The sequence below is a fragment of the Oikopleura dioica genome, chromosome PAR (genome assembly GCF_907165135.1).
Source record: "Oikopleura dioica chromosome PAR, OKI2018_I68_1.0, whole genome shotgun sequence".
Lineage (NCBI taxonomy): Eukaryota > Metazoa > Chordata > Appendicularia > Copelata > Oikopleuridae > Oikopleura > Oikopleura dioica.
The window spans coordinates 6,827,846-6,839,243 of NC_137293.1; the positions used below are offsets into that span (position 1 = coordinate 6,827,846).

Below are 11,398 nucleotides of genomic sequence, written 5' to 3' on the forward strand. Positions count from 1 at the left end.
TTCGAGAGTTGAGAGATCAAAGAACAATTCAAAAAATCAGAGATCATGAATCGGCAAGAATCGGCAAAAACCAGCGGAAAGCTCGCGTTTTTAAAGGTAAGCGGAAATAACTCATCAAAAAATTAAAAGGATTATTAGCTCTTTTTGCTTCTTCTACTTTTGGGAATGATGCTGATGGGAAAGATGGATCTCAAAATGGGAAAAATGCGTCGCTCTCTCGATGACGAGATGATGAGCGAATCGTTAGGACAGATGAATACTGTAAATATGGAGAGATCAACCGATGAGGTGATCGAAAAAAAAGAAGACCGTTTTTCCATCCGGCGCCAAATACTGGAGCTCGGCTGCAAAAACCTTCAAAAAATGCAAGAACTCGTCGATGAAGGCGACTTCGATAAACTGCTGAAATTTCATGAAGATATTTATAACAGAAAATACATGAAATCTGATCCGAAAAATGTCTGCAGAGGACCAAGCGCAAGTAAGAAACCAGATGAATCGAGAGCCAAGTTAGAGGATGTGCGCCACAAAGTGAATATTTTCTACGAAGACATAACAAACATGACGATTTGCCTTCCACCAAAAGCTGGTACGACCAATTTTCAAGACGCTCTTGCCCAGCTAAGGGGGCGGCATGGACGTGGAATTCTTCCTAGGCTTCAGAATAGCGATTATCGAGACGCTTCAGATGCCATTTCGAAGACCAAACTTTTTGTCCTCAACACAAGAAATCCCTTCGAACGCGTCCTATCTGCATGGCGAGACAAGTTTTCTTCCAGCGCTTCTGAGTCTCGTCAAGATCTTTACAAAGCGTCCATCAACGTTTTTGAAGAAGAACCTGCTCCTGATGGATATGTAAGTAGCTTTCCAGCTTTTGTAAATCATTTAGCCGCGAATCCATCGGAATTTACTCGAAATCGCCACTGGAGAAGCACTTACTATCACTGTAGCCCCTGCCACTTTCCTTACGAGCTGATAACGCACCTGGAGACAATCGATGAAGATTTTCCTCGAGTTTGGGAAGAACTTGGACATGAGATGCCGAAAATGAAGGAGCAGTACAAGCAATCTCCGATGAAATCAAAAGATGCGTCGTTTTACTACAGAGACATTTCTTCTGATGTCGTCAAAAAATTGTACATCGTAAGACTAGGGAATCTCAACCAAGACAAACTTGAAATTAAGAACTACTACCAAGACTTTGTTCTCTTCGGTTATTCCCCTGACCTCGTCAAACGGGTCATTCGAGCTTCGAACTCGAACAAACCAGCTGATTTGAACAAACAGAAGATGTCAAGAGCACTGATGAATTTTGAAGATCAGGAAAGCATCGAATCGATCACAGATAGAGTCATAAGATTATTGTTTCGATGCTTGAAAAGACATTTCTGAATGAAATTTGCTACTGAATATGCTTCCAAATTTTCTGTAAAATTATGAAATAAACACTGCCATTTTGTGTAGATAGCTTTGTATTTGCAAACGTAGTGATCTTAGCTGACCTCTTGTTAGTTAGAAGGCGATGTTGTTGATGGAAGTAATTTTCAAAATTAACTTTGATTGTTGACGTAGTTTGAGTCAGAAGAGTTCACTTCCTGCTGACTCTACTGATTCTATTCGAAAATAAAAGACCATGGACTTCCGTATAAAATGTATTTCGTGAACTGTGAAAGGTAAAAAAGGAGTGAAAAGGAGTGATAACAACCAGCGAAGGCCCAGTCTCTCAGACATATGGACTGCCGTTGGTTGTGGCAGTGGCTGCTCGCATTTCTACGAAGACAGCGTAAATAAATACCGCAAGGAGCGACAAAACGGTGAAGAAGACATACTGTCGTTGCTTGATCGCTTCGACGGTGTCGTGCATCTTGTTCACGCCGGCTTCGAGCGCGTCGACGACAGGGAGTTTTTCAGTCACGAGGGCTGACAGCTCTTCGTATGCTTTCTTCGCCTCGAGAGCCTAAAAAGAATGGTTAGGCCATGAAAAGAAGGGAATAAACTTACCATGCGCTTGTACTTGTTTTTCTTGGCGACTAAGCTGCTGATGTACTGACGCACATTTCCAGTCGATTGCTGGACAATCGTCGGGCTCTCGATTCCATCCGCGGAGAAGGTTTCCACGCTTGGGACATCTTCTGCCTCGAGACGTCCTCTTCTTTCGCCACTCATCGGAATCGAACTAAATTGAAATAAAACCAAACCTTTCAAATTATTTTTTTACCTAATATCGAGCGATGGATCCCTGCCATTCTTATCCATCAGCACTGGTCTCCGTCCCGTGAATAGCGGCGTAGGAGCTCCAAAAGGAGGACCAGGCCTTGGCGATGACGCAGCAAGAGGTTGACTTCCTCGGTTTTCTCTTTGCCTCAACTCGTGTACCCGGTTCATTTCTTATCTAAAAAGCGCGCCCATTGTTAGTCAGAGAAATACCAAAAGCGCTAGGTCATAGGTGTAGATTGGGGCAATAAAAAATTGGAGAAAAAAAATAAAACACTCCGTTCATAAGCTCTCTAACGTGCCGAATGACAATCGTATCGTCGCCACGACGAAAACTCTCCTGGCGAAAAATTTTCCCGGCGAGCGCATCTGCCAGCTTGAAAATAAAAGTCGTTGGAGTTCATGTTTTTTTATTTTTTAATAAAATAAAAATATCTTTGATAAAATCGGCGGAAAATTCGCTAAATGCTGGAAAAATCATCTAGAAAAGCGACAGATTCAAGCGCTTAGACATTACTACAGTACAATTTACACAAATTACAGTGAATTGCCAAAAGAGGCCTAAATTTAGGGAAGGTTAATTCAGCAATTTAGTGTCTTTATCGAAAGTTCGAGAAGAAGACCAATTCGAAAATCAACATGTCAAAGTCGCACTTAAAAGTAATTGAGCGCAATCAAGTTTGTAAACTGCTCTACTTAGATCTGAAAGACAAGCGCTTTTTTATTCTACTAGTAACATGAGGTTCGATCTATATTTTTTGGATTTTTTTATACTAAGCTTTTTTGGTCAAGCGAAGGCGGATTTCGGCGATGTCGATGTGGAGGTTCTCAAGTCCCTCACGAGTGGGGTCTATATTGAGTGTAAAATTGACAAGGTAGGATCAATTTTTGGAAGAAAAGAAGGAACTTCTATTTAGATGTGCGCCTGGATGACAGAGCCCTACCTCGAAAGCATCGACATAAGAAAAGAAGATGTGCCGATGTTGACATTCATCGACAGCAGCGATCCCGAATGTCAAGCACGTGACCTGGGAGCGCTGGAAGGAATGCCAGAGGATTGGCATTTCTGGCTCTGGTGCTCGAGAGAAGAGACAGAAGAAGAACACGCTAATGAGGAACCAGAATATGATGAATATGGCGAACCGATTCCCGAAGATGGCCTTTCTCATTACACATGCGGGACGAAGACGATTATTCATCAAGGAGAAACAGGCGACGAAATAACGTCTGCATCATGGCCATTGGCCAATTGGCAAATCGAGCCGCATATCCAGCACAGTAACAATATCAGCACGAGCGACCCTTTTCATATGCGACAGATTACACTTCCAATCGAGTGCGAATGGCCGACGACTGCTCCTGGGGATGATCCGATGGGGTTCAATTTTGCGCGCAGTGGAGGACCTTCCTACTTCAAGACTGTTTCCAACATCGACCTGACCGTCGAGATTCAGCTATTCAAGGATGCCCAGTTTACTGATCCGTATGGAGAAAAGCCTCAGTTTGTGCTTCAAGGAGAAAAGGAAATTTTCATTTCCGTCAAGTTTGTACAGCAAGTTCCAAACGATGTCGCCATGCACCTCGTTCATCTTTGGGCCTCACCAGGTAAATTGACTTCAGTCATGACTCAGTAAGTGTCAAGATTTCTAATTTATCAGAAGAATTGAGAAAGTAATTGACTTTTTAAGTGGCGAGCTCGAGTCAAGATGTGTATTTCGCGTGGGTAATGGGTTCCTGCGAGCAGCACAGCAAGGTCAAAATGCTGAGCTCACCCTCGGAGCAGGAAATAAGGGTGTCCCTACCTGTTTTCATGTTTGAAGGTACGCACTTTCTATTTTTCGTATACTATCAATACTTGCAGATTCTGATGAGGTGTTTTTCCATGCTATCGTAAAAGCTTGCCGGGCTAACGAATGCCCAGCCGGCTGTACTGGTACCTCAACTTGGGCCGGTTTCAATGGAGATCGACAAGTGCTCTCTCGGAGTCGGTTGAGAAGAGTAAGAAAAGACAATTTTCTTCTACGATTAAAATAATCTTCAGAGCTCGCCGGGAGACTCCTCGTTGTTGTCAATCGGCCCCATTCTCTTGGTTGAGAAAAAGTCGGGAAATATACTCAATGCTATGTTTTTGGTCTGCTCGAGTTGTACTCTTGTTTATTTATTGTTGATGAACGCGCGAATGTCGTATTTGTGTGCATAGCTCTTTTACATCACCTGTTTTATACCCTAAAAATAAAGATAAATTTTCAGAATAAGAGCATAAAAATAAATCAGCAAGATTAGTAACACCTGACTTTATTTATAAAAAAATTAAAATCGTGGAGATGCGGGGGATTGAACCCCGGGCCTTTCACATGCAAAGCGAACGCTCTACCACTGAGCTACATCCCCGATGGTACTGCGGATTCCACTGTCGATTATAAATACATGCATATTTAAATAATTGATAATTATATGGTATTATTTATATCAATACGTGGTCCATGTTACATAGGCAATTTCACTTTGCTTAATAATGATCTTGCTCGAAAATATACAATGACGCGCTTTTTTAAAGTTGAGGTAGTTATTTCTCCCACTTACTTTGAAGACCTAGAACACTATATATATTTGGAATCAGTCGAAAGAATCTAGTAACGTGACCATAACCGATCCTCAAAAATCATTTTCGGTTACGATTCTAGAGCCGGAAATGTAAAAATCAGCTACGAGCGGTACCTAAAGAAACCCTTGTTAGGTAGAAGTCAGGGCATAACCCAGACCACTCGATATGGGGCTCAAATGAAAGCTCAGCTTCTGAGCTTTCAGAATCTGTGTCATATGACCCCTCAACTAAGCTGGAAAAAGTGGCCAAATTTTCATCTAATAAGCCTATAGATAGTAGAAGTAGGAGGAAGGCGCCAAGCCACGTGCAGAGGAACGAAACGTGCCCACCACCCACCGCACTCATAGATAACATTGATAACAGCATTCAAACGGATTTTTGCGATACGAGTTTATCGCGATATGAGACTCAGGTCCTGAGGAGGCACATTCACGTGAAATAGTATCAACTTATAACTTATAAGTTGATACTATAATAATCAGTCTTATAAGTTATAAGACTGTTTTTTAGGAGTGGAGGACTCTCGCCCAAGTGGACTCCCGCCCAAAAGGACTCTCGCCCAACTTGGGCGGGAGTCCATCTTAGGCGAGAGTCCATGTGGTAATTTTCAACCATGAGAAACAGAAAGTTGGGCGAGAGTCCATCTTGGGCGAGAGTCCACTTGGGCGAGAGTCATCCACTCCAATTGTTAATGACTATTCAATGAAAAAAGAAAGCAATGAGGTGTATATAATATATATGCAATGAACTTGATATAAATTAAAGTTAGGGTTAGGCGGCACTGGTCAAAATGACAGAACAACCTTACCCGAGGGGGATAGGCTAGGGTTAGTTAGGGTTACTGAAGGTAACCCTAAGTAACCCTAGACTAGACCCCGGCATCTTAGGACCTAAGGGGCGAAGCCCCTTGGTAAGGGGCAATTTGATTTGATAATTTCGGCTGAAAAGTGGTGCAGTAAGACTGACCTTCTCTTTCAATCTAATCGAAGATTAGCACTTTTTTTGAGAGTTCCAATTTCGGTTTGTCCAGCAAGATAAGAGAAAGCATAAATTCTTTGATGTGTGGAAATATTGCGCTTCGCTAATAAAACTGGAACTCTCAAAAAAGTGCTATTCCTCGACTAGGTTGAAAGAGAAGGTCAGTCCTACTGCACCACTTTACAGCCGAAATTATCAAGTCTAATTGCCCCTTACCAAGGGGCTTCGCTCCTTAGGTCCTAAGATGCCGGGGTCTAGTCTAGGGTTAGTTAGGGTTACTGAAGCCTATCCCCCTCGGGTAAGGTTGTTCTGTCATTTTTTCCAGTGCCCCCTAACCCTAACTTTAATTTATATAAAGTACATTCCATATTTATTATATACAGCTCATTGCTTTCTTTTATCATTGAATAGTCATTATTCAATTGGAGTGGAGGACTCTCGCCCAAGATCGACTCTCGCCCAACTTTCTGTTTCTCATTGTTGAAAATTTCCACATGGACTCTTGCCCAAAAGGACTCTCGCCCAACTTGGGCGGGAGTCCATCTTGGGCGGGAGTCCACTTGGGCGAGAGTCCTCCACTCGTTTTTTAGCTTTACGGGTGTAGAAAATTTGGCGCAATCTTTGTGAACCCGGTTCACAAAATTTTTAAAAGTATAAAATCAGGGGTCTGTATGCGCTCCGCGCCTGATTTCAAAGAGAAACTCATTTTTTTACGTTATTAACTTTCTCTACAACCGCGCCTTTAGTCAATTTGAGTCACTTTTTTGACCGAAATTGTGAACCAGGTTCACAAAATTGATCACATTCCTCAGAAGGAAACCCCATACAACTATTTATTCTCAGAATGCCTAGACTCTGTTCTGTGTACTCGATCTCATGAACTGGAGAATATCGAGGATCATTTTTCCTGTTTATGATAAGGGGGTAGCTCATAGCGTGTGGTAAATAAAAGGCGTCTGAAAAAATGGGAATAAACCTGAAAAACAGTGTTTATGTTAATGAAATAACTAACATTAACCCCACGAGTCTAAGTCGACATTTTTTATCGAAATCCGGTTTTAATCAGCTGCCCTAATTTGCCAATAACCAGAACGAGCTAAAAAATGTATTGTTTGTTTACACACGCCTTAAGCACCATGTGACCAAAAATAGAGGTGATAAGTACTCAGCCTGGTTCTCAGTAGCCGTTCATTTCCGCTCAGCTCGAGCAAATCAGAACTTGATCACTTCAAAAAAACCAAATTTCCGATTTTTTTAGCATATTTTATTTAGTCTTGGTATAAAGTTTCAGAAGAGTATCTTGATGGGAAGGGCATTTCGACAAAAAATGTCGAATTAGACTCGTGGGGTTACGCCCTCCAGTTGGACTCGTGGGGTTAAGAATGCTCCGAATCTCAAGAGGTTCAGAAGTAAAGAATGTTGGAATTCTTGTACGGGTTCACCAGAAGCACATTTGAATTCGAGAGGATGAAAAAACTTCAATAACGTTTTTGAAAACAGGAGCTAAATGTCGGCGAACGGACTTATCTTTCATTGGCCGAGTCCCCCTTTAATCTCTATAATCACTTATTTGATTTAATGACAAGATTAATGAGAAGCGCCGACCAAGTAAGTGTCCAAAATTAATCCAAGCATATTTTAGCTAATAATGCTACAGAAGGTATTGATCTATCCAGACTTTCATATGCCGCATAATATGTATAAGAAGCTTGCTAAAAAGTAACCAAGTAAGGTTGTTTAGTCATCTACCGAAGAATCTGAAGACTTTACCATAATCTAAAATTTTTCAATTAAATTATCCAACGTTACGTGTAAAACCATTCAAAATAATTTTTTTAAATAAGAATAACATAAAAAGAGCAGTATAGAGCTCATTATCCTCGTGACTTGCTCTTGATGCGACTCTGGCTCTCGCAACATCGGCTCTCGATCGCCATCTGAGCTTTCACCTCATAAATACTACGCGGAATGATTCTTGTTTAAGCATTATCGTGAAAAAAACACGAAAAATGAAACTTTTTACTTTTTTATCTGTTCAATTAGCCGAGGCAGTTGTATTTGACGAGACATGGATGATAAAAGGAAGAACAGGGCGGAGAACTCGACTTCAGAGTAACCAAGCTGATGCTCAAGCCTATTGTGAGAACCAAGGGGGGACGATGGCGTATTTCAAAAATGAAGGGGAGTTCGCGCTTTTTAGCGAAGAAGAAGTCGGATGGAAGCTCGTGCGTCTTGGATACACTCGAGCAAACGAATCTGATCCTTTCATTGCTACCAACGGAGATACGGATGTTTACACCGATTTCCGGTATTTAGAACCAAATGTTCAACCAAGCAACGGGTTTTGTACCTATCTTCGACTGACAAGAAGAAAAAAGTGGACTGAAAAACAAATGAATACGATGACACAAGAGAAGTGCGACAATCAAAAGAGAATGTCATTGTGTAGATTTGAAGAAGGCACTCCAGAAGCGAGGATCCGAAATGGAGATGACTTCTCAAGATACGAGGTTGCGGACATAACTGCCAACTTTGAAGACGCATCTGCTTACTGCCACGAGAGAGGAGGCTACTTGCCCTACAATCTTGAATACGATATCGGAAACTATACTGATCAAGATCAATGGACTGGGCTTCGAAGATTTGGCAACAGCTTTGTCGACACAGTCAATAGAGAATTCGAACCAAGCGACGATGACTGGGATGTGAATGAGCCAAGTTCAATTAAAGGCGGCGGTCAATGTGTTCAAATTGGTAGAAACTCAGATGGTGATCTGAAATTAAAAATGCAAAACTGTCTACAAAAACTACCTTTTCTCTGTCGATACAATTACGATTGTAACAAGAACATTGTATCTAACAGACGAAGGCAACTAACAGTTGGACAACCAATGTTTCTACAGGATCTTCAATGTTCAGGAAGCAACGAGTGGTCTATTGGAGTGTCTTTCAAGTGCAAAAACAGCAAAGCAGACCCTGCTGAAGACTTGGTAACTATTGTAGACAATGATAATCCGTCAACTCCCTTCTTTCGAATTCATCGACCTGCTTATACATACAACTACGAAATTATAATGTAAGTAAAGTTGATATTTAAACCAAATATAATTAAAAATAGCCCGAAAATGTCTGAGAATACAGAAGTTGAAGGAGAATTTTTCAATCCCTACCCGGGCCATGTTCATGTCCGCGACAGAGAGGAGCCTTCGCCAATGTACAAGACTTGGATGTGCTCAAGTAGACCAGAATCAGATGCGAATCTCGAAATAAGGCAAACTTTTTGCCCTGAAACAGGCAAATACACAAAATCGTTGTTCTGGAACAACTTGGAACGAATGCGCTACGTTGACGACGTTCCGAGCCGCATCGCGAATCTTGAGTTCTACATTGGAGGAAACTCTAACCCAGCGACAGAGATAAAGTATTTCAGTGTTGGTCAAATGGACAAGTATGGCGGTCAATGCGATGTTAATCAATATGATTGCGTTAAACCAGACAATACGACAATCCCATATGGATCAGCCGAATGGATGTATGGAAAGAAAGGCAACAACAGACGAAGACGAGGCAAATGTTATTGTATGTCCAGGGGTCAATACAAATGCGTGCGAATGGATGGAAGAGATTTTTGATCAATTTTTGCTTACTTTCTGTCAATTGTCAAAATGCAAATCATCTTTTTTCTCTGAATAAATATACATATTTTTTAAAGCGCCTGAGCTTGCTCATTTATAAGAGATTACTACAGTTGCGAACCAATGCTTAATAATTATTAAATTTATTCCAAATATTTTTCTTGTTTCTAGAACCTTTTACAAGAGATTTGGTCCATCTTTAAGAAACTACTAATAGTAAGATGATCTTACAGACAATTTATTTTTGATAAAAATTCCTTGCCAATTATTTATCATAATAAAAGCATTAAAAATGGTGATGAATGATGTCATTTCAACAATATCTAATTCATCGGACTCTTTCGACATAAATTCCTGTAGGATCCACAAAAAGATTGATCGGAAAAGCGTTTATCTAGACCGAATTTACAAACCAAATTTCCGATTTGAAAAATAGCAAGCAATATTACTGCTAAATCTTTGTGTCATCCACCGAAACAATAAAATCGCAATTAAATAAAAAATAAGAGACTTAGGTCGTAAACCCCTAGCGGGAGTACTTTAGACGAATAACTCTGATTCAATGGAAGAACAAAGTAGGTACTCCTCTATGATTTCAAGCCGTTCATCTCGAAGCAGGATTCCGTTCCTACACCAAATCCGATGAGCGTTGAGCTGTTGAAGACGAAATAGGTTGACGCCTATCCGAATAATAGGACTGCTGGCAATTGACGAGCTTAGATCATAAAAATTCTCATTCCGAATAAGAGTGCCCAACTTCGCCCAAGACCATCTTATTTGCTACGAGAGAGCACTTAGAGATCAAAATAGGAGATGGGCAGCGGCCAGTCCAGAAACATCGATCCAAGTAAGAGATAATCGAGAAGACAGGAAAAGTGCATAAAGAACTATTCTAGCTCAATGTCCGGAGACTTGCAGTGACGCGTATGCATGTACTTCCATAACGAAAAATGCGGCCAGTCAACACACCGATTATGCTTGCAGATTGAGTAAGTAACAATCAGTCAATGCTGATTTTTAAAAAATCTCTTTGAAAGATGAAAACGCAAGAATCGGGCTCATCGCTGGTTTCTCTGCTTTGGCGTTTCTTCTCTTTGTTTTGATCATGATCTGCTGTTGCCTGAAATGGTAAAGTTGACTTTCGACCTTCCAAAACCATCAACCATCTCGTAGCCGACGAAACAAGCGAGTTGTTCCGACGAAGAAGAACTCTCCTGATAGATGTGGCTGCTGTTGTTTTGATCCTGAATTCGCCGAACCTGAGCAACGAGCCCCAACTCCTCCTCCACCAAGAACACCCACCCCACCTCCACGAGTCAAAACTCCACCTCGTAAGTCAACGCACTCAGAATTAACAGGTGGGAAAATGAACATTTACCGTTTCTTTTCTAGCACGCGACGAGTTGACATACGGCGTCGTGCCCGAAAGCGCGGTCCCTGTCGCTTCCGACAGTCCATCTTCCGCCCTTTCTGATGAAGAAGGAATCGGCCGTGTGAACATCTTGAACACGAACGTTGTTAGACCAACTGACTTTGATCCCAAGTCATCTTCTTCTTCCTCCTCCTCTTCCTCCGACTCCGAGTAAATGGTTACGAGGACAAATAAGGAAAAGATTTTCAAAAGCTCATTACTTTTTTTCGGAAGAATTTCTTTTCGAAAATCTTGACAAAGATATTAAGACAAGTCTTGTCTGCCAACAAAACCGTCAATTTCATGACAAAGAGGAATACCAGCTACTCTTATCTTTTTCCAAGCATGTTCAATAATTTTATATTTCGACTGTCTATTCAAATAACTGTTCACTAGAACACTTGCAAATTTCAACTCTAACCCTCAATTCAATTATCTGTAAAACTCAGCATAAAATAAATTTTCTACCTTTTTACGTTATTTCTTAGGACAAAGAAGCTCCTACGCTTCTTTGAATTCAAAGATATCATATTCTTCATAACAAAATTTGAAAGG

The 11,398-nt window shown here is 41.0% G+C and overlaps 5 protein-coding genes and 1 non-coding gene across 6 annotated transcripts; 4 read left to right on the top strand and 2 right to left on the bottom strand.

Moving 5' to 3' along the window:
- The first annotated feature begins 2 nt into the window (after positions 1 to 2).
- LOC145705090 (carbohydrate sulfotransferase 13-like) lies at positions 3 to 1,554 on the top strand. Its single transcript, XM_081782544.1, has 4 exons — positions 3 to 96; positions 139 to 1,143; positions 1,186 to 1,350; positions 1,513 to 1,554. The coding sequence occupies exons 1-4, from the start codon at positions 46 to 48 to the stop codon at positions 1,552 to 1,554; spliced, it is 1,263 nt and encodes a 420-aa protein (XP_081638670.1). The 5' UTR covers positions 3 to 45.
- Positions 1,555 to 1,673: 119 nt separating this feature from the next.
- LOC145705019 (uncharacterized) lies at positions 1,674 to 2,476 on the bottom strand. Its single transcript, XM_081782469.1, has 3 exons — positions 2,219 to 2,476; positions 2,002 to 2,176; positions 1,674 to 1,957 (listed from the first exon to the last, which is right to left on the bottom strand). Exons 1-3 carry the CDS (start codon positions 2,383 to 2,385, stop codon positions 1,724 to 1,726), a joined length of 576 nt encoding a protein of 191 aa, XP_081638595.1. The 5' UTR covers positions 2,386 to 2,476; the 3' UTR covers positions 1,674 to 1,723.
- Positions 2,477 to 3,470: 994 nt separating this feature from the next.
- LOC145704316 (uncharacterized) lies at positions 3,471 to 4,458 on the top strand. The gene is made up of 4 exons (XM_081781766.1): positions 3,471 to 3,819; positions 3,903 to 4,034; positions 4,076 to 4,212; positions 4,256 to 4,458. The coding sequence occupies exons 1-4, from the start codon at positions 3,525 to 3,527 to the stop codon at positions 4,412 to 4,414; spliced, it is 723 nt and encodes a 240-aa protein (XP_081637892.1). The 5' UTR covers positions 3,471 to 3,524; the 3' UTR covers positions 4,415 to 4,458.
- Positions 4,459 to 4,533: 75 nt separating this feature from the next.
- On the bottom strand, positions 4,534 to 4,605 carry TRNAA-UGC (transfer RNA alanine (anticodon UGC)). Its single transcript has one exon. It is a non-coding gene; the product is annotated as a tRNA-Ala (tRNA).
- A 3,163-nt stretch (positions 4,606 to 7,768) lies between these two features.
- Positions 7,769 to 9,508, top strand: LOC145704355 (uncharacterized). Its single transcript, XM_081781807.1, has 2 exons — positions 7,769 to 8,873; positions 8,916 to 9,508. Exons 1-2 carry the CDS (start codon positions 7,807 to 7,809, stop codon positions 9,427 to 9,429), a joined length of 1,581 nt encoding a protein of 526 aa, XP_081637933.1. The 5' UTR covers positions 7,769 to 7,806; the 3' UTR covers positions 9,430 to 9,508.
- Positions 9,509 to 10,155: 647 nt separating this feature from the next.
- Positions 10,156 to 11,305, top strand: LOC145704058 (uncharacterized). The gene is made up of 5 exons (XM_081781482.1): positions 10,156 to 10,279; positions 10,329 to 10,421; positions 10,470 to 10,560; positions 10,606 to 10,763; positions 10,825 to 11,305. Exons 1-5 carry the CDS (start codon positions 10,246 to 10,248, stop codon positions 11,016 to 11,018), a joined length of 570 nt encoding a protein of 189 aa, XP_081637608.1. The 5' UTR covers positions 10,156 to 10,245; the 3' UTR covers positions 11,019 to 11,305.
- Positions 11,306 to 11,398: the final 93 nt, after the last annotated feature.

Excerpts from the sequence above, each read along its gene's own strand:
- LOC145704058 (XM_081781482.1), top strand. The coding sequence starts at position 10,246 with ATGGGCAGCGGCCAGTCCAGAAACATCGATCCAA. Across the intron at positions 10,280-10,328 it reads GTCCAGAAACATCGATCCAA|CTCAATGTCCGGAGACTTGC; the intron begins GTAAGAGATAAT and ends GAACTATTCTAG. Across the intron at positions 10,422-10,469 it reads CGATTATGCTTGCAGATTGA|ATGAAAACGCAAGAATCGGG; the intron begins GTAAGTAACAAT and ends TCTCTTTGAAAG.
- LOC145704355 (XM_081781807.1), top strand. The coding sequence starts at position 7,807 with ATGAAACTTTTTACTTTTTTATCTGTTCAATTAGCCGAGGCAGTTGTA. Across the intron at positions 8,874-8,915 it reads TACAACTACGAAATTATAAT|CCCGAAAATGTCTGAGAATA; the intron begins GTAAGTAAAGTT and ends AATTAAAAATAG.
- LOC145704316 (XM_081781766.1), top strand. The coding sequence starts at position 3,525 with ATGCGACAGATTACACTTCCAATCGAGTGCGAATGGCCGACGACTGCT. Across the intron at positions 4,035-4,075 it reads ACCTGTTTTCATGTTTGAAG|ATTCTGATGAGGTGTTTTTC; the intron begins GTACGCACTTTC and ends CAATACTTGCAG. Across the intron at positions 4,213-4,255 it reads CTCGGAGTCGGTTGAGAAGA|AGCTCGCCGGGAGACTCCTC; the intron begins GTAAGAAAAGAC and ends AATAATCTTCAG.
- LOC145705090 (XM_081782544.1), top strand. The coding sequence starts at position 46 with ATGAATCGGCAAGAATCGGCAAAAACCAGCGGAAAGCTCGCGTTTTTA. Across the intron at positions 97-138 it reads GAAAGCTCGCGTTTTTAAAG|CTCTTTTTGCTTCTTCTACT; the intron begins GTAAGCGGAAAT and ends AAGGATTATTAG. Across the intron at positions 1,144-1,185 it reads TCGTCAAAAAATTGTACATC|AACTACTACCAAGACTTTGT; the intron begins GTAAGACTAGGG and ends CTTGAAATTAAG.
- LOC145705019 (XM_081782469.1), bottom strand. The coding sequence starts at position 2,385 with ATGAACCGGGTACACGAGTTGAGGCAAAGAGAAAACCGAGGAAGTCAA. Across the intron at positions 2,177-2,218 it reads GATCCATCGCTCGATATTAG|TTCGATTCCGATGAGTGGCG; the intron begins GTAAAAAAATAA and ends ATTTCAATTTAG. Across the intron at positions 1,958-2,001 it reads AAAACAAGTACAAGCGCATG|GCTCTCGAGGCGAAGAAAGC; the intron begins GTAAGTTTATTC and ends CATTCTTTTTAG.